At 34.2% G+C, this 22103-nt stretch overlaps 1 protein-coding gene and 1 long non-coding RNA gene across 2 annotated transcripts; both read right to left on the bottom strand.

Annotated features, from left to right (window-relative positions):
• Nucleotides 1–4252: 4252 nt before the first annotated feature.
• LOC143593119 (uncharacterized) lies at nucleotides 4253–5332 on the bottom strand. The gene is made up of 3 exons (XR_013146046.1): nucleotides 5197–5332; nucleotides 4918–5114; nucleotides 4253–4803 (listed from the first exon to the last, which is right to left on the bottom strand). It is a non-coding gene; the product is annotated as an uncharacterized LOC143593119 (long non-coding RNA).
• A 5378-nt stretch (nucleotides 5333–10710) lies between these two features.
• Nucleotides 10711–15596, bottom strand: LOC143593116 (cysteine-tryptophan domain-containing zinc finger protein 7-like). Its single transcript, XM_077072844.1, has 9 exons — nucleotides 15203–15596; nucleotides 14710–14782; nucleotides 14514–14638; nucleotides 14118–14438; nucleotides 13023–14035; nucleotides 12687–12943; nucleotides 11269–12611; nucleotides 11029–11186; nucleotides 10711–10941 (listed from the first exon to the last, which is right to left on the bottom strand). Exons 1-9 carry the CDS (start codon nucleotides 15266–15268, stop codon nucleotides 10752–10754), a joined length of 3546 nt encoding a protein of 1181 aa, XP_076928959.1. The 5' UTR covers nucleotides 15269–15596; the 3' UTR covers nucleotides 10711–10751.
• Between the last annotated feature and the right edge of the window lie 6507 nt (nucleotides 15597–22103).

Genomic DNA, 22103 nt, shown 5'->3' with positions numbered 1-22103 from the left:
ACCTAAGCAAATCATGAAAATAAATTATGCAAGTTTAAACACAATAACACACATAGATTAGGTTTTTCAAAAAAAATTATTATATTTTTCTCATGTCTACAGAATACATAATCATTGCAGATAGGTACAAAAAGTTTAGCAGATTACACAATAATAAGTATTGATTTGGTAAAGCAAAACTATTAATCCAAATCAAGCAAGGCCAATTGGGTTTGAATCTTAACGCAAAATTTGAAGCTTCAGAAATGGAACCAACCAATTTGGACTTGTCATAAAAGAGTTATGATGTCGGGAAGACAAACCAGAATTCGATTCCCTGCATCAGCTTTGACACATGTTTTTGTAAAATCATAAAAACTATTCAAAACTCGTCCAAAAAAATACAAACTTTAGCTTTCTGGATATCAGAATTAAAGTAGAACATCATGGAATCAAAAATTAATAAAAAAACATTTAATAATTATCAAGTTACAGATCAATTAATAAACAATCACGAATCTGTCAACAAACTATTATCATCAAAACTCAAACCCTAACATGTTTATGACATCTTTAAGGTTCTAATTCATCAATTAACATCATAATTATCAGTATTCAAAACTCTGGGCATCTAGGGTTACATAAAAGTTCATCAAAACATAAAATTGACGCATGAAACTTACCAATTAGCCTTAAGAATGATAAGAATCAATCATAGACACCACCAATTGCAAAAATCAAGGTTAAATTCAAGTTGAATTAGAGTTGAGGTTGTTTGAAACGTGAGAGAGAGAGAGAGAGAGATCAAGGGCTGGAGTGACTGTTGTGGGGAGGGGGGGGGGGAATTAGGGTTAGGTAATTTTGTTTTAATTAAAAATTAATCATACTTACAAGAATGGTCAATCTAGAATCAATTTTTTATTTAAACGAACTTTTTAACACTTGAACCGAATTATAACGAATCATTACGAATAATATAATAACCTAAGTTCATAAAACTAAAGCCTGGTTATTATTTCATAAATTTGGTAAAAAAGGAGAGAACATAAAAATTACGAGCAATCGATCGCAATTTCATGAAACAAACTATGAACTAAGAACATATCATTTAGCATGTAATTTCACATAGATAATATTATAAATATATGATTGAGATATTACTTTTGTATTTTCACCAATGTTCGGGTCAAACTCGTGTGATTTGGTAATTCCTTGAATTACCGTTGCGTGAACGCTTGTGCAATAACCGACACACTTAATTAACCCTAATTAAGTGGAATACATGAATGAGTGTTTGAGATAACGTAGTTTGTAGGTGTTAACCCGAAATTTTCGGGTGTCACATAAGGGATATACACCCTTAACACCATTTTCCTCATTCGCCACGTATGCACCACATCAGCATCCCTCCCATCATTCAATCTCACCCTTAAACCAAGGGTATACACCATTCTTCTCATTCTCCATCATTCTCTGTTTTTTAGTTTTCTTTATTTAATACAACTTATATAATATTCAAACATTAATAATTAAATGTTAACTTGAAACATTGGAAATAACATTATGAAATAAACTAAAACTAAAAAAATATCTAGCCTTCATTGTCGGAAAGAGGCGGAAGAGACCATATATGTTCGACCAAGTCCGACGTACGCGTCATGTGTATCGTCATTTTCCAAAGCCAATCGATTATATTCTCTTTGTGTTTCGTCAACCGGTTGATATTGAACGTTGTACTCGTAAATCGCGCATCTCTCGTCTTCAATAATCATGTTATGCAAAATACATATTGCGTACATCATCTGTCTAATTTTTTTTAAACCCATGTTCGTGTTAGGTTGGCCACTATGTGCCACTTTCTATTTATGATACTGAAACATCTTTCAATACCTTTTCTTGCCGCTTCTTGAGTTCCCTTAAAATTCTTTTGTTTATCATCTTGTGGGCACGTGAAGGATTTCACAAACATCGACCACGACAGTCGACGGATATATCCCGTCACCATAATAATACGCGTGCTTGTATTCGATTCCTAAAACATGAAAACTTGATTCTGGCATCATACATTCTACTATGTTATTGTAAAACCCTAACTATGGAGGACCGTTAAATCATTATTTGTACCGGCAACACCAAACAAGGTATGCCAGATCCATAAATCTTGTGAAACAACTGCTTGCAAGGATATAGTCGGGTGTGCATTATCACCTCGTATGTATTGACCGCGCCAAACATTTGGGCAGTTTGCGCACTCCCAGTGCATACAGTCAATGCTACCAAGCATCCCGGTAAATCCATGTTTTGTTTCATGGCATTCATGTAACTTTTGAATATCACTCCAAGTAGGACTACGTATATATTTTTTGATATATAACTTAATAATAGTTTTGGTAAACTTATAAACACTATCGTGTACCGTTCTTTCGAACATTTGAAGATACCCGTCCAAAGCATCATGAACCGTGTCGTATGCCATATGCCGGATTGATGTTTGGTCATCACCAAATAAAACATGTTCGATCGTAAACTCCATTGCATGTAGAAAACAATTCGCATCGTTAGACGAAGAAGAATCATACATTATTGTTTTGGTTGAAATAGGTTTGAGAATGGTTCGTGTAGACCCCTCGCATGAGGGGTACCACCTAAACAGCCACGTCGGACCCTTAATCACCCTTACTGACTCACACCAGATAGACTTTGGTATGTTAGACACAACACCTGAGACACTTGAACAGGGCCGTCTCTATGTTCTTGGAGGCCTAAAGCATACTAAAATGTTGGGGCTTTTCTCAAAAACCAAATATAAACCCTCCTCCTTTACCCGGGCTTGGGACCGGCAATAATAAACTAATAAGTTTATAGTTGGCGGAGTTTAAAATTGTTTTCTAGTGTGTTGATATATTTAAATGAAATTTACTCTTCTTGCTTTAATTGATGCAAACTGTTTAATTAAATATTCAAAATCACGTTCTACATAAAAATCATTTTCAATCGACAACATAGCTAAACCATTTAATCTTTCTTGCGACATTGTAGATCTTAAGTAATCTTAATTAGTTTTAATTTTGAAAAGCTACGTTCTTCAGAAACTACAGTTACGGGAATAGTTAACATAACTCTATAGGCAATATATGCATTCAAAAAAGAATTAAATGTTTTAATATAACTTAGTATATTAATAGGTGTGTCTAATTCTAAATGTATAATCTCTCTTAACATTTTTAGTTCTTGAAATAAATCTAAACCATCAATATATGATTTTTCTCAATATATTTTCAAGAAACATACACTTAGTTTTTAAACTTTCATCATTTAAGGATTTTAATTTTTTTTATACTAAACATAAAACCGAAACTATTTTCATACTCTTTAAATTGATCAAATCTATTTTTAAGAGATGAAATAGCTTGATCAACTATACACAAGAAGTAATCCGTTCTAAAACATTCAATAGGAGTTTTCAAAGTTTCATTATCAACATTTTCATCAAATTTTTTGTTTCTACGAATAATATGTTTCTCACAAAAAATAGGTTCAATGCCTATCTCTATAGCAATTTTCTCAGCTTCAGTCATAGCCTTTTCAAACCCTTCATCTCTATGCTTTTCAAAATAACAAATAAATGTATCTAGTTGTTTTATAGCATCATCAACACACATATCTTTTGCTTGTAAGCTTTTACTAATTATATTTGTAGCATGCAAAACGTCATACCATATAACCATCACTAAAAAAACACTCAAAACTTTCAAACTCATTTTCAACTAACGTTTTAGCATCACCTTTAGATTTAGGATCGCCACCATCATATGCATCAAATATAGCTTATCTTAATTTTGGAGCTTGAAACCTAATTGCTTTAACACTTTCTAGTCGACTTTCCCAACGTGTTTGTGATAATGGTTTAAGAGTTAAATTTGGTATAGTATCTAGTAAAATTTTTCATCTTTATTTATTCGATCTTGAGTTTGTTTATAAATTGTTTTATTTTTTGCCAATCTTGTTTCTAACTCAAACAATGTACCCATATTAATAATATGTTCTTTACTTGCTTTATGTTGTTTTAGTTTAGCATGTATATTTCTCCAATCGTTACTACCTTCATCGGCTAACTTACTTTTACTTGAATGCACATCAAATAGCTTACAACAAAAACAAAACACTCTATCTAACTTTTTTGAGTAAACCAACCATTTTCTTTCATATTTTTCCCCATTTGCCATCCTTTGCATATATAAAGGAATAAAGTTTCTAGAATATTCGTCTTTTGGAAAATTATAATCATAAATCTTTATTGGTCCTTTTTCTACAAGTAAATCTCTTAACTTAGTATCAATACTAGTCCATTGACTTGGATCATCTAAATTTATCGTTTCGTCTACATTTGTAGGTTCATTGCTATTATTTTCGTCTACATTTATAGGTTCATTGCTATGATTTTCATCTACATTTATAGGTTCATTGCTATTATTTTCATCAACATTTACGGGTTCATCGCTATTGTTTTCATCAACATTTGCATGTTCATCGCTATTATTTTCATCAATATTTATAGGTTCTTCTTCGTTATTAAGTTCATAATCTTCAACATTTATAGGTGCGTCACTATTAGGTTCTTCTACATTCAAACGTCCATCGCTATTCATATGTTCATTATTGTTATCTTTTAAGTTTGTTACATATTTTAGTAAAGATCCTTTTAGTGACTGCATTTCAGCTTCTCGTTTTTGTTTCTTTAACCTTTTAGCATGACCCGACTCATACTTCCTATTTCGATTTGACATTATAAATTCAAAAGTTGCAAACAAGTTCACAAATAATCTAACCTCGCCAAAAAAAAGCTAAGTGCCTAAGTATAAATAATCTTATTTGGTATCAACAAAGTAAAACTTTAATAATCCACAGAAAATCTATGTATAAAAAATTAAGAACAACGATCAAAATTCACAAATTGCAAACAAATTTAAAACAAGAAGAATTAGTGTACCTTGAAAACTGCAAAATAGGTTCAGACTTCAGAATAGTTCAAGTCTCGGCTGCTAAGAAATTCCGAATAGCCGGCTGGTTGGTGAGTCAATTTTTCCCTTCGGTTCTCAGATTGACAAAGATACAGGACGGAGCCTTCAAATAAACTTTAACGAAATTCAGATATCGGACAGTTCGGACTATAACCTTTGAATCAATAAATTTCAGATTTCTCAAATTAAATCTTACAATTGATTTGGGAGTGGGAGAAATCAGATGAATTCTTCATCTTTAATAGTTAATACATCAAAAGAGAGAGCCGTTGTAACCTGCAGACTTGGAATCTGCGATGATGAAGATTATCCTTTGACCCTTTGGTCCTTGCGAAGCAGCGGCCTTGACCTAGAAAATTGAGCATCTGTATAATAATAATAATCATCATGTTTTTTTAATGATATGTAAATTGGAAGGGACAAGGACTCACTCACCACTCACGTGATCATTTGGATTTTGGAGTCTTGTTTTTTTTTCAATTAAGGGCCCAACAACTAAAACCAATAGAAGCCCACATGTCAATTTTAAAAACCCATATTATATTAAGCCTGTTTTGACTGGGGGGCCTAAAGCTCTACCTTGCTTATAATGGACCACGGGCCGGCCCTGCACTTGAATGCAAGCACAAAATGAAGAATGAAATGCAAGTAGAATTGGCAAATACCAACCAATCCCGAATAGTTAAATCACTTTCATTTAATGAACCTTGTTCATCATAGACTTTCATATATGTCAAAACAAGAGAATTTAGCTAGGTTCCGCCAATATATGGACAAACACGAGTCTCACTTTGTGTACTCACCTTCATGCTTACTTGCACTATGAACATATTGTTTTATTTTTGCTAGGGAAACGCCCCATTTTATGTACTCACCCTGAAGCTTACTTTCACTATATATGATCACGTCGTTTTATTATTGCTAATGAAACATCCCACTTTTTTACTCATGTTAACGCTTACTTCACGTTAGTTTATTATTGCTTGTAAAGCCCCACTTTGTGTGCTCATCTTGTCGCTTACTTGCACTATGACCACCTTTGTGAAACATATATAAGTATACTTATTCAAAATAAAATTTATCATAAATAGTAGTTTGTAAACCTAAAATCTTCTTAGCATGATCTATTCCTTCAAAGAGTATCTTTTAAACAATTTGAATCCTCTTGAAAATAATTCTTGTCCAGTTAATTCTCAACGAGTTTATGTTGGTTATTTTAATGTTACTGGATTAACTTGTCGATCAAATAAATAATGTTAGAGATTAAACGAGTTGCGTGATGCGGGAGTACAAGCTCGTTTAACAAAAATGTTATTTGGGCTTTGTTATTCGATTTTATACTTGGGTTTAAGTAATTATCTACTTGGGCTTAAGTGTAATTGGGCTTTTAATTAATTTATTTGGGCTCATAAGGAAAATGGATTTGGATTATATTAATCGATGTCTATCATTCCTTGGATGTTCTGACTCGATTGTATAAAACCGAACTAAAGAGGACGGTTACTTCTTCTCTGGTTCTTCATCTCATATACAGAATCATCAAAATCCAAATTCATCTACAGAAATCTCTATCTTATCCGATAAATCATTGTGTGTAACCCGCAAATAAGTTTATCTGAAAGTGTTCACGATTCAAAGATTAATCCAGATAATTGTTCAAGAAACCAAGATTAAAATCAAAATTAAAGGTTTGCATCATTAATCGAATTCATCATTTTGATACGCAATTTTACAACACTTTATACCCTTAAACTCAATGCACACTTACAAAAGAATTTCTTCAAAACCAACTTCCAGAATTCCAAATTTCCAATGGCTTTAATTAACTTTCTAGAATACCGAGAATACTTGAACTCAGTTAGAACCCTTGCTAATGTCTCAATCATCAATATGTATATAAAGTCCAATTTATTAATCAAATTTAACCAATTTCACCAAAATATTTTCCACATGCAAAATTATTTACTTGAAAGAATCTAAAACTAAACATGTATAGAAAGTTGTAACCATCCATATCATCATGTGTAAGCTATTAGAAGTATTATATCACTTTGAAATCAAGACCACCACTTATCCTAAAGACCTTAACTATTGCTAGCATTTGCTTAAATGAATCAAGACCACAACACTTAGGTGAGTTTGTGAATTGTGCACTTACCACATTTACTGCCAACTTATCACATTTTACATAGTATCGCATAAGTGGCCTATTTCACAACCAAACCAATCAAATTAAGGTCTTGTTAACGACCATTAACATCACATGTGCACCATGTTTGACTGAACCTAAACACCAATTTCTTAAAAGCATGATTATTAACCAAAACTTATTCGTTAATCATCAAAATTGGTCTAATAACTTTCCTCCACAAACTTTTGGTTTCTAAATGCGCAATTGGAAGTAGAACATGTTTATATCATTCTTTGATGAATTTGGTCAATCAATATAAAATGTTACAATATTTTTTGAAGTTGTTATTTTCGAATTATTTTTGAAGCGGTTTTTGTTACAACCTGCTCCAACTTTAGACATCGATATTTCTATGTAATTGCTAAATGTTAACTATTCCGTTTGTGTTTTATGTTGTAAGAGCTTTGTTATATATTAAACAACATCCAACATAGAGTTTAAATAAATAAATAAACTTCTCCTTTGACCTCAATGTTTTATCTTTCAACATTCGGTATTAATATGGTATTTCTAAGTTCTCATATCAATCCTCTCACTTACATTTTCTTTTACTTGAATGTTCTAAAATCGCCACAATGATACAATAATACTGCATTGTGGATTTCATGTGTTAAAAAACATTGGAGGTGAACATAAGAGTTAATTAATAATAATTCACTTTGATATTTCACTAATTTATAACAAAATATTAATTACATTGTGGATTCCATGTGTTAAAAAAACATATATCTACATGGACCAATACCTCGACATAGAGGTGAACAAACCGGGTACTTTTAGGAATCGTAACTGGGTAGAATCCGCTTTCAAGTAGAGGTGCACAAAAAACCGGACCCGAAATAAAAACCCGGAACTGGTTTTTTTAATACCCGAACCGGACCCGATTTGTAGGGTACGGATAGAGCATGCATTTCGGTAGTAAAACCCGAACCGGACCCGATTTGTACCCGGTTATACCCGAAAACCCGAACCGGTTCCATACCTGGAACTGGGTTTTTCCAATACCCGAAACCGGATATTTCAAATACCCGATGTATACCCGAAAAATACCCCTAAAAGTGCAACCTTTTAAAAAATCCAATCTATACCCGAAAAAAGCCCGAAAATAGGGGTTTTTTCAATATCCAAAAATAGAGTATTCAAATACCCGGTTTTAGAATACCCGGTTCTATACCCAACCCGAACCCAAACCCGATGCATAGGGTATGGTTTTTAGAGACAATACCCGGACCCGACCCGGTTATTGCCAATACCCCCGATTTTCCAACACCAGGTCATACCCGAACCCGTTCCATACTGAACCCGTGTATTTGAAAAACCCTATTTGTGCACCTCTAGTTTCAGGTATGGTCAACAAAATTCAAAATCAGGGTGGGTAGGAGCCGGTTCCAAATATAGTCAAGATATTTGTCAGGGTTTTCCAGGTTTTTTCCGGGTAGCAAGTCAAGCAATGTATCGAATATGAGACACAGAATCTTGGTAATATTCACTATATCGTTACATATCATGGATATCAAATTTTAAATCCTAAAGAAGTATATTATGATGCAAAGGGTGATATAAAAAAAATGTAGAAATTTTCTTCTCTTCATCTCTCATTATATACAAAACAAACATCATATACCGAAAGGTCCTAGTTAGAAAACTTGTGACTAAAATATTCAGTTATAAAGATATCATTTGGCAAAAAAACCAACACCAATTTAGATGTATAAAGTTATAACATCAGCATCCATACCATCCCCCCTATAAAGCCTCTCTATAATTTCATCTGATATAATACCCAAACACCATTACTAAGTGCTAAAAGGTAAACGTTCGCCTCGATCAAGAAAAAAAAAACGTTTTAACGTTTTGATTCCGATCTCGATCATGTTTTGTACAGATAGGTCAAAATTGATGGCAAAATGTTATTTACAGCTCTGCCAGCTGCCAATTACCGCCTGTTGTTACCTTTGAATCCTTGACGATTAATGGCCTCGCGTGTGTTTTGTACCAAACAAACAATTTCTTTTACATCTTGAAAGCTGAAGTCAACGACCCGTTTGACTGAAATCATCATCTCATTCTTAGATTCTTCTAGAATCACACTAGCAGCTTTGTAAGCGTTTTGTGACTTCGTAGAAGCTTCCATTGCAAAACTTACATCACTTGTCTGCAGATTAATTACAACAAAGGCAGATAATTAGTTTCAATAATATTTGAATGTATGTGTTTTAGAAAATATGAACTTACAAGATCAAGAAGCCTCATTAAGTTGGCTTGATTTTTAACCACTAATTGGTTTCCTGGATGTGCAATGTTCTTAGACAGCATGGTTTTATCCATTGTTGCTTGATTGTTTAAATTATCAACATCGGATACTGAGGATGATGGTGACTCACCTGCATGAGCGAACAAATCTTAATATTATAAAAAGACAGTTTACTTTCTTATCTTTCACGAAAATAAAAAAACCTAACTTAATTATCATATGATTTCTCAATTTATAAAAAGTACACAAAAAAAGTCACTATACTAATGTTTATTAAAGTCCTCCTTAAACTTGTCTAAAATGCAAGTACTTGTGAATTATTTTAATCTAACTACATTAAGTTAATCAAAATATGACAAAGTGTCATCATCATCATCATCGTACTCAGTAAATCCCACCAATAGCAAAGCTATGGTAGGGTCTGAGAAGGGTAGGATGTAGACAACCTTACCTCTACCCCGTAGGAATAGAGAGGCTGCTTTCAGTGAGACCCCCGGCTCGATAGTAGTTTTGCATCAAGCCTTTGACATAAGGCACATAACACTCAACCATTGGGACACCCACTGATTGGTGCATGTACCATTGTCTTTCGGCTATCAACGCCACCACATGATGCTTGATTAACCTTCCACCACTTTTAACGTTATTTCACGAAATTAGTAAAAATAACGTCAAAGTTAGTGCAATTTCACTTTTGCCCACCCGATGGACCACGCATATATACATTATATGCGCGCACCGCAACCAAGGCGAAAATATGACAAAGTGTAATTCAACATTTTTGCAAATACACACTGAGACACACACTATAGGATGAGGACAAAAAGCCGATTTTACATAAAAGATGTAGAAAGGAAAAGTAGGAATGGTTCTTTAAATTTTTAGGCATGGTGTTTTAAATTCCATGATGTTTTAAATTTTAAAAAATAGAAAACCATGGCTAAAAACTGTTTTCACACTTTTTAGGCAAAATTAACTTTTCAACCTAACCCGAGACCACCACACACACGTGCCATGGTGACTCACCTGCATAATTAACAAGTCATTATTAAGAAAAAAAATCCAAAGTAAATGCAATTTAGACAAGTTTAGGACTTTACTTACAACAATTAGTTTAGTGACTTTTATGTACCTTTTTACAAGTTGAAAGACTTTAAAAATACCAAAAATAGGTTTAAAGTCTTTTCGTAAAAAATAAAAAATTACAGTGATTTTTGTTAAAAAAAGGATTAGGTTGAGGTACATTTCATAATGAAAACAAAAAATGAGCTGTCCCATATAAGCATATAGTATTTTTCTTGTATCATCAAGTCGTCGATATAACAATGCAAAAATTGGGCATACCTTGAGTAACCATTTGCATACTTGTTTGCAAGTCTTGCCTAGTCAGCAAACTCTTGCAATAGACTATCCGCATATATGTTACTTCCATGCATTTATAGGCCAGTGATGCTGCAGCAAATTCTTTTCGTTTCTCATACTCTTGAGCACAAATTCTGCACGTTTTCAAAATCAAAAGTTACTGGTTAAACAATGGTATCTAACATCATTGATTATTTAATTAATATTTAAGTTGAACTTACTTAGAAAGTTTGGCAGAAGTGGTGTAACCACTAACCGGATCCACTCCTTTCGATTTGCTGATGTCAGCAGTGCAGGTCTCCAGAAGCGAAGAAGCATAAAGAAACTTCAAAGAGGAGTCAAAGTATGCGTCGTTACACTCATAATCAAATCCAGAAATCTGCATAAGTTACAAAAGAATAACTTACATAAAAATCATACAAATAAGTTAAAAGAAAAAAAAACATGAAAACTATACAAACCTTTAAACGGTCGGCATAGTCCTTTGACTCCTCAGCTCTTCTAAAGGGAGTCAAAGCAGATTGACCAGAAGAATACTCCTTCAAAAAGCTAATAACACTCAGATCGTTTATAGCATTCTGATTAGCAGCATCTCCAGGATGTTTCATAACCTTTGACTTATTTTGACCAGAACTGTCAACTGCTTGTAACTCAACCATTGGCTCTACGGGGTCCTTTACATTTGAAATATCACCCGCTTTTACCTTTTTTATATCTTTTTTAACAGTTGGATTCATTTCTGGGCTGTCCATATCACGCGATTTTTCTTCAGATCCAGCATGCTTCAGATCTACTTCAACCCTTCTCATCTTATTAGGTTGACCAGTCAACGGATCAGTCAATGCCCTTACCATTGTTCTTTGAGAATTTGATCTTTGATCTTTATCTTTAACACCATTAGCATCTCCTTTCGTGCTCATAATCTTTGAGGCTTCTTTATGTTTTACATCAACTTTGCCACCACTTCTTTGACTTGTATCAATATCTTTTCTTGGAATTTCAGCCCTAGCATGAGCTTTTCTTGGAATGGTTTTTCCAGAAGCAGGTGAATTATTGTAAGGATTAGGAGCACTAATGGAAAACGACGAAACCGACCCTACTGGTGACCCTTTTCGTTCTTGCAAACTAGCCCTCCTAGAAGAACCAGATATCTTTGAAGAACTTGAAGTTGTAATCTTTTCTCTATGCTGCTGACTGTTTTCATGTCTTGTGTCAACTGAATTCTCTTTACTAGTTGATAACTTAATTTTCATTGTTTTTCCTTTAACAAAAGACATGTCATCAGCAGACTCCTTCACCCCGGTCTTTAATCTCTTATCTTTCATTTTTATTCTATCTTCACTGCTTTCCAAAGTGTTTGCATAAGGTTGACTTTGACTTTCCTGCCAATCTTTCAACTTCCTTTTCTTTGCGGGAATCTCCACCTTTTTATCCAATAATTTTTCGTGACTTGTGTCAACTGAATTCTCTTTAGTAACTGATAATTTGATTTTCATTGTTTTTCCTTTGTAAAAGGACACATCATCAGTGGACTCCTTTACCTCAGTCCTCAATCTTTTATCTTTCAGTTTTATTCTATCTTCACTGCTTTCCAAAGTGTTTGCATAAGGTTGACTTTGACTTTCCTGCCAGTCTTTTAACTTCCTTTTCTTTGCAGGAACTTCCACTTTTTTATCAAATGGCTCACTCTTCATGGAACCTGGTGTGTCTTCAGTATGAATCTTGACTGAAACTACCAGCTTGTCCTTAGTCTCATGCTGATCAGACCATGTCTTGTTTTTTAACCTTTTAGCCTTCACAACATCTGCAAACATATTCAAAAAGAAATTTAATACTTTCACATAATCATTATCACGTTTAGCAACAGCTGGATATATACCATTTTTCTCGACCAAGGGTTGGTTGGTTTCAATCAAAATGGAGCTGCTGCCTTCAGGTTTGGACTTAATCTTTTTAATTTTATTAGTCATGGTCTCAGAATTCACATTTGAGTTTGTATGGTCAGAATACCCAGTATCACCCCTACTAGCATTATATTGAAGACAGTTCTGATTCTGAGAAATTAACTGAAGGTTCATTTCCTGAACTGCCCTTGTGGTTTCATCCTCACTGATATCACAATGATTCCTTCCAGGCCTACACAATAATATAAACTACTTATCTTTTTTCCTGAAAAACTTATAACATAACATAAAAGACAGTAAAAAGAACTTACAGCCATGTTGACATGCTACACAGCCACTTATCAGGCAGATTATCAGGCTCAATACCAATTGGCAGGAGTCGCCACTTTTCACAACGATCACATCCTACCCAATTGTCTGGAGGGACTGCGGGGCCCAATTCTATTTGCTGAGAGACTGACACCTCAGCAAGAGGGGCTGCGGGACCCACTTCTGTTTGCTGAGGGACTGCCACCTCAGAGGGAATTTCATTCCTCCCAACATTTGCTACTTCTAACGCTCTATGTTCGGTGTCAAATATATCTTTATAGCTATTGCGTACCTCTACAATATCTTTTAAAGCACTTTTCTTGTTTTTCATTGATCCAGGGAGACTAGACCTCAAGATTTCTTTTGTTTGAACATCTTTTAACTTATTTTTTCTTTCAGATGGTAATTTTGCAATATTTTTAGGTAGTTTCACTTCCTGCGGTTCATGTTTAGGAGCATCAGGGTTGTTTTTACAAGCAATCTGTCTGATTCCCCTTGAATCAAGTGAAAGCTTTTTGACATTTTTCTGTTTAAAGCTTTCATCTGACTCTTTTCTTGTAAAATCAGGGTCAGATAACAGTTCTTTTTGTGTTTCTCTTTTCTTTAGAGGTACGTCTTTCTTGGCCACTCGATTTGGTTCAGATATTACAGAATCAGATAAAATCTTTTTGACATTTTTCTGCTCACAGCTTTCGGGGCCAAAAGATAGGACGTTTATCAGTTCCTTTCTTGTTTCTCGTTTCTTTAAAGGTACGTCTTTCTTAGCTTCTCGTTTTGCTTCAGGTATTGTAGAGTCAGACGACAGATTGACTTTCAAACCACTAGTCAAACCCTGTTTACAGTCAACAGATTCTGTTTTTATACTTTTATCTGAAACTGGAGCCTTGTCATCCTCAACAACTGAGAAACTTGTCTTTCTCTCAACAACCGGTTTGACCTTAACTTTTAAACATATTAGGCTCTCATTTAGTGGTGAAACCAGCTTGTTTCCAGGAACAAAGATAGATGTCATATCCTACAACATGGTAAACAAAAAAATTATTGAAAGATTAACAACAATCACGAAACAAGAGTATGATAAACATAATCAAACTTACTCCAAGTATGCCACCAGGAGAGTTAAACAGGGCATCACGAGATTCGTTTGGCGGACCACCACTATCCTCAACATTGTTGCCCGTTGAGGAAGATGGAGTAAGAAGTCCAAGACCAACTTTAATCCGTACCTTTAGTGATCTATGCTCAGTTGGATTTACCAAATTACTTCTAGGGGTTTCCCTTTTAATAAAACATGTATCTTTGCTTGCCGTGTCATCAGCAGATGACACATTTTGATCAACACATACATCTTTGTGCTGGGATGCAGCTGGCTTAACAGGATCGGCAAATGTCACTGGATTTAAGGCAGTAGGAGCACCCTAAATGGTAACCCAAGTTTCAATAAAAATGAAAACAAAATAACCAAAATATATTGCTATTTGTATACGATATACCTCCAAACGGAAACTATTAAGTGGACTTGGTTTATTGGGATTCGGACCCTTGCTATGAGAATGATGGACCGGTGGAGGAAGCTTATATGAGGGTAAAAACGACCCGTACCCACCGTATCTTGGCCCTGCCAAGAAATTAGTTATAGGGTTGTCCCGTCACTTTTCAGATAGAACAGTTCTGTTATGGGTGGCTTACCCAATGATTCTGCAGAACGGCTGCCTTCAAACTCTTTCTGAAAATGACCCAATGCACGTTGAAGCCTCTCGTCCTAAAAGAACCAGAAACTTATATGTTACTAGTGATTGTGTATTAAGAATACATTAAGAAATTACGATCCAGATTGTGCAGACAACACACACAATCAGATTCAATTCACAAAGGGTTGAAAATCAACACCATAGGTGGGAGAATGAAACAACACAAGCTTCATCTCATAGTAATTTTCAAGTCGAGTAAGACCAACCATTGAAGAATGAGCAATACAACATACATTTACAGAATAAACTATCCCACATTTACATTCACATGAAGCTTGAATTACAGCTTATTATTCGTTACATTCTGTTCTCAAAGCCAGTAACCATACACAACTCTCAATTTAACAAACCACAAATACTTACCAGCAACAGTAATCACTATCAAGTTCCAACAGTTTTATTATTAGCGCATAATAATATAAAACTCTTACAATGTAAGAGAGAGCTGTATCCGGGTCAATACGAGCCGCTCCATCTTCAACTTCAGTCTCCGCCATCTCTAACCACCAAACCCTACCCCTAAGCCCAAAACCCTAACGGCGTATCCTAAAATCCAACATAATTGATCACACAACACACATTATCACAAACAACTTGGATATATAACAGCCTACACCAAACAATTAACTTAAAAACCTACAAATTCGTCCGAAGTGTTGGAAAACCCTAAATTGAACCTATATGATCGAAATTAACAACGGAAGAACGATTGACGTGTATGTGTGTGTGTGTGTGTGTGTGATAATGATTACATAAGTTTGGTTCGTTTGAGTGTTGGTTAGAGATGAATGAATGAATGAATCGGTGCAGCAGATGATCGAAGAAGAAGAAGAAGAAGAAGAATTTGATTTTGTGATTTGCGGAAATTGGTTTTGATTTTGATTTTGGTTTTATTACATTTGTTGAGGTCTTACAGAATGAGAGGGAGAGGGGTATTTTGGGTTTTTTGTTTTCAAATCTTATTATTATTATTTTGCTTTCTTCAAGTGTCTACTTGGGCCTAAAGAAAAAGGTTGTAGAACAATAAAAACATTCGCATGTTGATTATTTATTAATACTAGTTGCGTGCCCGCGCGATGCGGCGAGGTTGCACGCAAACATGACATTGGATGCGTAACCGGTGTTACTGTTACTGTTTCTGTATGTGCGTGACTTAACAATAGTATGCGCATAATACGACGATAGTATGCTCGTATTGCGGCATTGGAATCTTAACCGGTGTTAGTAAGCACGTCACACAACGATTGTGCACGCTCAGTCAGGTGTTGGTGTGTACGTAACGCTACATTGAACTCGTTTTGACCCACAACCTGTTCCGCTTAACAATGTTCTAACCGAAATTCGTATGACTTGACCCCTTTCAAGTTTCAACCAAAACTCGTCCCGACCCAAACTAAATTAACCTTTTTGTATCGACTCATTCCAACCTTAACCTGTTAGACCTATGACCCGAACGACCGAAACCGCCCGATTCGTTTGTCGGTCTTTAATGGTAATCACGTAACATGTTTAGTTTTTAATATGAAAAAACTATAGCAATACCATATGCAAATTAAAGAGAATAAAATACTCATTTTTATGGTATATTGTTTTTAAAAAAAATATTAATGTGTGAAAAAGTTATAAACGTTTAAACGTCGTCAAGGTAGTTGGTTTAAAATAAAGGGTATATATGTAACTATTATATAAATTAAGAAAATGTGATTAAAGTTAATGGACCAAACTTGTAATTTTTTTAATAAATTAAAAATAAACCATACATGATTTTGGTTATGCTAAAAGACAAAATTGTCAAAATACAAAATTGCCCCTAAAATGCCTTAATCTTGTGCATTATAGTTTGTACTAAAAGCAATAAGTTTGGTACCTCTTAAAAATTAAAAGGTCCCTCACTCCTGCTTTATATATAGTATAGATAAGAATGAATGTCTAATTTAGTATAAGTTTTCATAACTTGGAATGTGATTTGTAATCAGAAAATGTTAAGAATGAATACTTATGTACTTCATCAAATTATTATCGAATTATAATAAAATTAAGATTATGTTAAAAATAATTGTTGACATTACCTATGCACGTTATCTTTTTCCCAACTCATTTGCTAACCTCCTTGTTCCCTGTGTTAATGGAGTGGAGTTGTTGCTCCCTCGACGTGTCGACATTCATCACGCTTTTGTCAACCGATGTTGTAGTGATCCACGGTCGCTTCTATTTGTACTTCATTATTTGATAAATTTATATTTGATTGCGTAAACCTAATTGGCAAGTTAATTAGGAATAACAAATTCTAGAAATCGCAAAGTTGGATTGAGAATCAAAATAGATTATATGACAAAATATAGAAACTAGATTAGCGCGCGATAAGTAATAATTAAGAAACAAGAAATATGTAAAAAGAAATTGAACTCATTAACAAAAATATAGACAAATTATTTTAAGATCTAGGGATTGTTGGTGATTTTGGTGTCATTGATACCATTATAATTTAGTTGGATATACTTAACACTAAATAAGAAGTTAGAACATGCATTGATACAGGTTAGGATGTACAGAGTACACACTTGACAAAAACTATGCTAAACTTGGTACTTAGGAACCTCGTTTTGTTAATTAGACAAGCAAGCATGTATGTAAAATATGCCGGAATGTAAACAGTTTAAGGGTTATAAATGACACTACCATTTTTAAATGGTTAAATGAATGTTAACCAATTCACTCTAATCCTCTCATTGGTCCTCCGATCGACAGTTTTTGTCACTGGTCATCTCTCTAAATGGTATGGATTACCAATACAACATATCATTAGATAAATGTATCGATCACATTTTTCAATACGCTATATCAAGATAGAATGTCTTTACAAATCTTCAAATGTTCACTATGTCAAAATAGCGAACCCACACCAACACTATGTCAAGATAGTGTACAAACTCTCTCAATAACAACATTACATCAAGATATTGTACTCAACCCTTTAGAGTGTGGCCACACTATATCAAGATAGTGTTTCATTTCTCAAATCATGAAGAACACTTTTGAGTAAGTCACTAGTCCCACACTAGTGATGCTCCTTTAAAAATACAAGAATAGAGTGATGATTGTCTGAACACTTTCTTCTATTTGCTCCACTTCTTCTTTGATCTCTTTTCTTCAATTGAATGTTTTAAACAAAGGATCTAAAAAAGAAATATCGTAAGTAATATTATGTGAAAGATTAGAGCAAAAGGGTGAGGAAAAAGGTCTACAAAGGGTTCAATTTATAGGGAAAAAATTCATAGCATACGAAACCAAAACTAGCCTCTGATGATCTATCTGTTATCACGGGCTATACTATTCATCATTTGTACAACTTAATGCGCATCATGTATAAGAACTATATACACCTGTTTTAATGTGTGAGTTCGTGGCTCCTATAATAACCAAGTACCTCCTCATAGTCAAACGTTTACTCGTCATGATTAAATCAAATTTAATATGATTATTTAACATGAACTTATGTGATGCATGTAATATGATCTAACTATCTATATAGTTTCTACCATAGAATCCTACGTGTCGCTCTCACGTTGCTCCCCACTCCCTCTCAAGCAACCAGATTGCTTAATTTTTGAACGGAGATTTCTGATTGATTTAACCCGATGTTGAGCCAAATAGCCCCACGGGTCATAAGATCCTCTATCCGTCGTTTTGAGTTTTGATTTTGTAAACTCTACCTATCTATTTCTCTTTATCTTCCTAATTAAAACCCCCGGTCCTCACAAAGATTATGTCAGACTCATCTCAGTGTTTAATCAAATCGTATAAAGCAAAGGTTTTCCCCATCCTTCTAAATCCTAAATCCTTCATCCGCATTTATCGTTCATTCATAGGTCTTCATCTAAATGTGATTTTCCGACTTTTTGTTGCGGCAAAATCGGACGCGATGAGTTCTGGGTGTTTCTCCACAACTCCGTTGCTTAAGATATAGGGTTTTATGACCGACTCGCTTTCAACAACCACCGCTTGATTATCGCACCACCATTAGCAAGAACTCGGTAGCGAGCCACATGTGTTCCTCCATTAGCAAAAGAATATTATTATAGGAAAGGTTTTGAATTTTGTAGCGATTGCGGGTGTTGATGATCAATAGCTTGTAAACTACAATGAAGAAGATGACTCCATGGATATAATAGCCAAAATTCTTGATTATAATTGTGAAAGTAAAGAAGGAAATGGGAATTCTAACGAGTCGGTTACTGAACAAGTTGAAGAAAGCAGCAATCTTGATGCTTTTAAGGTACTATCAACGATGGAAGTTGACTGTTTTTGTGCTAGAGATTGACTTTTTTGTTTTGAATTTAAAGGTCCATGTTTTATTATTGTTATTAGGAACTTTAAGTAAAAGATGCTGATGATTCAGATGTTCGACCCAAGTGTGAAACTGATACGTGCTACAGTTTGGGCCATCAAAATGATAACAAAAAGAAAGTATATGGTAATAAAGCAAACTACTTCGTTTAAAAGTGGACCGGTTGTTGGTGAGAAGAAGAAGAGTGTCAATTCAAAACCGGCAATAGTTCAAGCTAAGGCCCATGTTACTAAGGTATATATGTTTATTTTTATACTTACGTTGTTATTTTCAAAACCGGCAACAGTTCAAGCTAAGGCCCATGTTACTTATGTTGGTTATATAGTAACTCCCGCTCAAGTTTATGTCTTTTTCTTTCTCGATTCATATTAGTTGTTTAATCTCTCTAATTGATGAAGGTGTAAGCATATAAGTGATGAGAGTTTGAAAGAAATTTTGATGCATTAATTTTTTTTAAAGTGTTTGTAGATCTAAGAAGTTTGTGTTAGTAATCAACTCAAACTCTCCTAGGGGTGTCATTCGGGTTGTGTGAACGGTTTTCAGGTCAAATTCGTTACTTTTTATTGGTGTTCGAATCTCATATGAATATTGACCATAATATCCTAGGGCTAATAAGCTTTTGGAGTGTAAACAGGTTGGTTGTAATCGGTAATCAGGTTATGTATGTGGGCATGTGATTGGGTTGTAGTATATAATAAGTTTGTTGATCCTAATGTAACTGTTTTATAATATGTAGAAACATAGATATTACATCAACATAGCAGGTAGGCGGGCAACAAGCTGCGCCGCCACCCTTTTCTGAATTGCAAACCCTAACCTGCTAAAGACATACCCCTGCCCCTTTGGAGTCGACACATTGCTATGCACAACCTGTTGGACCCTGGTTAGGAAACGGATAGCTTCCGGTGCCAAGGAGCCAAAGGTATCAAAAGCCAGAGGGACAAAAACATGTTGGTTCTCTTCGCAGGCTTTAGCATGTTTCTCCACATTCTTCGTTTCAGCCCTTTTCATTGTTTGCCCAGCTACAAACCCATTATCCTAATGTTAAAAATGTATTTTTGAAAAAGCTGAGAGCTCCCTTTTTATAAATTTGATGTACATATTTTTATGGTGTGCATGTAGCATAATACCAAGGTACATCCAAGGTTACAATTTTTGGCTTCTTATAGATTCTACAAAAGCAATAAGCTAGAGATGGAACATGAAGCCATTGAATGAGTAAGTTTTAAATTTGTTAATGAATGTTAATGATTGATAAATGAAAATAGAATAAGTAGTTTTTAAAAACCAATTAAAAATTATAAGAATTAACATTTTGAAAATCAAGTTGTAACTCAGTATTAGTGTATTTGGATGGTTGGGATTATGTCATAGCCTCTACCAGATTAAAAAGTTTACCTCATGATGCGAGCTAAACTTTTAGTTCAATTTAGAAATGGCATATTGCCAATAAATTGAAGTTTGGTTTTAGTTGGAAACCAAAAAAATCAACAAAAGGGCATTTTTTGAATTTCTTAAAAAAAATGAGGTACCAATACTTTTAGCTTGATTTATAATAATCTGTTCTTTTGATGATGACGAGGTTAAGGGGTCGGGTTACAAAGTTAGTAACACATCAAGAAACAAGATGTGCTAGACTTAGAGCATTATGCTGCATATAAGGCTGAAGAGACTATCAAAACGTGTTAAAAATTGCAGAAAACATGCGCGACGAGTTATTCTTTTGGATTATGATGGTACTTTAATACCTCCGTCTTTCATTAATAAGAGCCCGAGTTTTAAAAGCATTGGGACGCTCGATTCTTTGTATAGATACGAGAATAATATGGTTTTTCGTTGTGAGTGCAAGGAGTCGAAACATGCTACACGAATATTTTGCTTATTGTGAAAAAACTAGGACTTGCAACAGAGCACAACCTAACTACTTTATGTATATGAACTTTTGGTTAACCAAAGAAGCATAAACGAGTAGTTCCAGTTAATCAGTTGTGGTTAAATCGGTTTTACATGCTGGTTCGGGTCAGTTATGGGACGTTAACCGTTAACTAGATTTGGTCTTGAGATGTTTCGGCTTAACTAAAGTAGCCCAAAAAAATGTAATTGGGTCTAAAAGTTTGTGCTCTACATTTTTAACCACGATATAATTCGTTTTTATACATTTGAGCTTTGATAACTTGAGTTACTCATCTGACATTTGCATCATTTGATTATTATCCACTGGAAAAAAACTAAGAGCTTAAAGAAATGATAATTAAAACGTTCTGTCAAAAACATAAATTATATATACAGAGGATTTTGATATTATCTTGCCATTATCTAAGAATCCTACCAACAATAGAGAATTTAGTATTAGTGCCATGTATTTAGTTACATTCGACCTCTTATTAAAAATATCACAATATGTAAAGTTAGCCTTGCGACCACATATGCGTAGATTAAAAAAAAATATATATATATATATATGAACATCATATTAAACATTTTAAAACTTATTAATTTTCTGTAATAATCAGTCCGTTTATTAATTAGTAGAGTCTACACCTTTATTAATCGGTCCAGTTAATCGTGAATTTACTAAAACTTGGTGCGCGTCGCTTTTGTCGGTTATGGAAATGACGAAAATCAAAGATGACCCACTATTTTCGGTTTTCAATAAAACACTTAACCGACACAACCCAATGGGTTAGGAACATTTGTGCATTATATATCTTTATGTTATTTGGGTGTTTGGATCATAAGATGTCAATATGCAACTTTCTTTGTTTCAAGGAGATGGTGTTACTATTTTCCAATTGTAGGTCCGATAAACATAGGTAGAGGAGCAAAGTTGAAAGAGCGGTTGGTTGAGATCATAAGAGATTTTTTTTCTTATCAATAAAAGAATATTTTTATTTTAATCTAAAAAATCTATTATGATAAACATTTTTTAAAATCCCTATTTTGGTAAATAGAATTCTCAATACCACTCCTTTGAAAAAACAACT

Source organism: Bidens hawaiensis, unplaced genomic scaffold (assembly GCF_021521415.1).
Source record: "Bidens hawaiensis isolate Kalapana, Puna unplaced genomic scaffold, B.hawaiensis_p1.1 tig00041703_1, whole genome shotgun sequence".
Taxonomy (NCBI): Eukaryota; Viridiplantae; Streptophyta; class Magnoliopsida; order Asterales; family Asteraceae; genus Bidens; species Bidens hawaiensis.
This window is presented reverse-complemented; position numbering and strand designations above follow the sequence as displayed.

Coding starts and splice junctions, on each gene's coding strand:
- LOC143593116 (XM_077072844.1), bottom strand. CDS start 15,268: ATGGCGGAGACTGAAGTTGAAGATGGAGCGGCTCGTATTGACCCGGAT. Junction 14,639..14,709: donor CCGTTCTGCAGAATCATTGG/GTAAGCCACCCA, acceptor ATTTCTTGGCAG/GGCCAAGATACGGTGGGTAC. Junction 10,942..11,028: donor ACTTCTGCCAAACTTTCTAA/GTAAGTTCAACT, acceptor GAAAACGTGCAG/AATTTGTGCTCAAGAGTATG.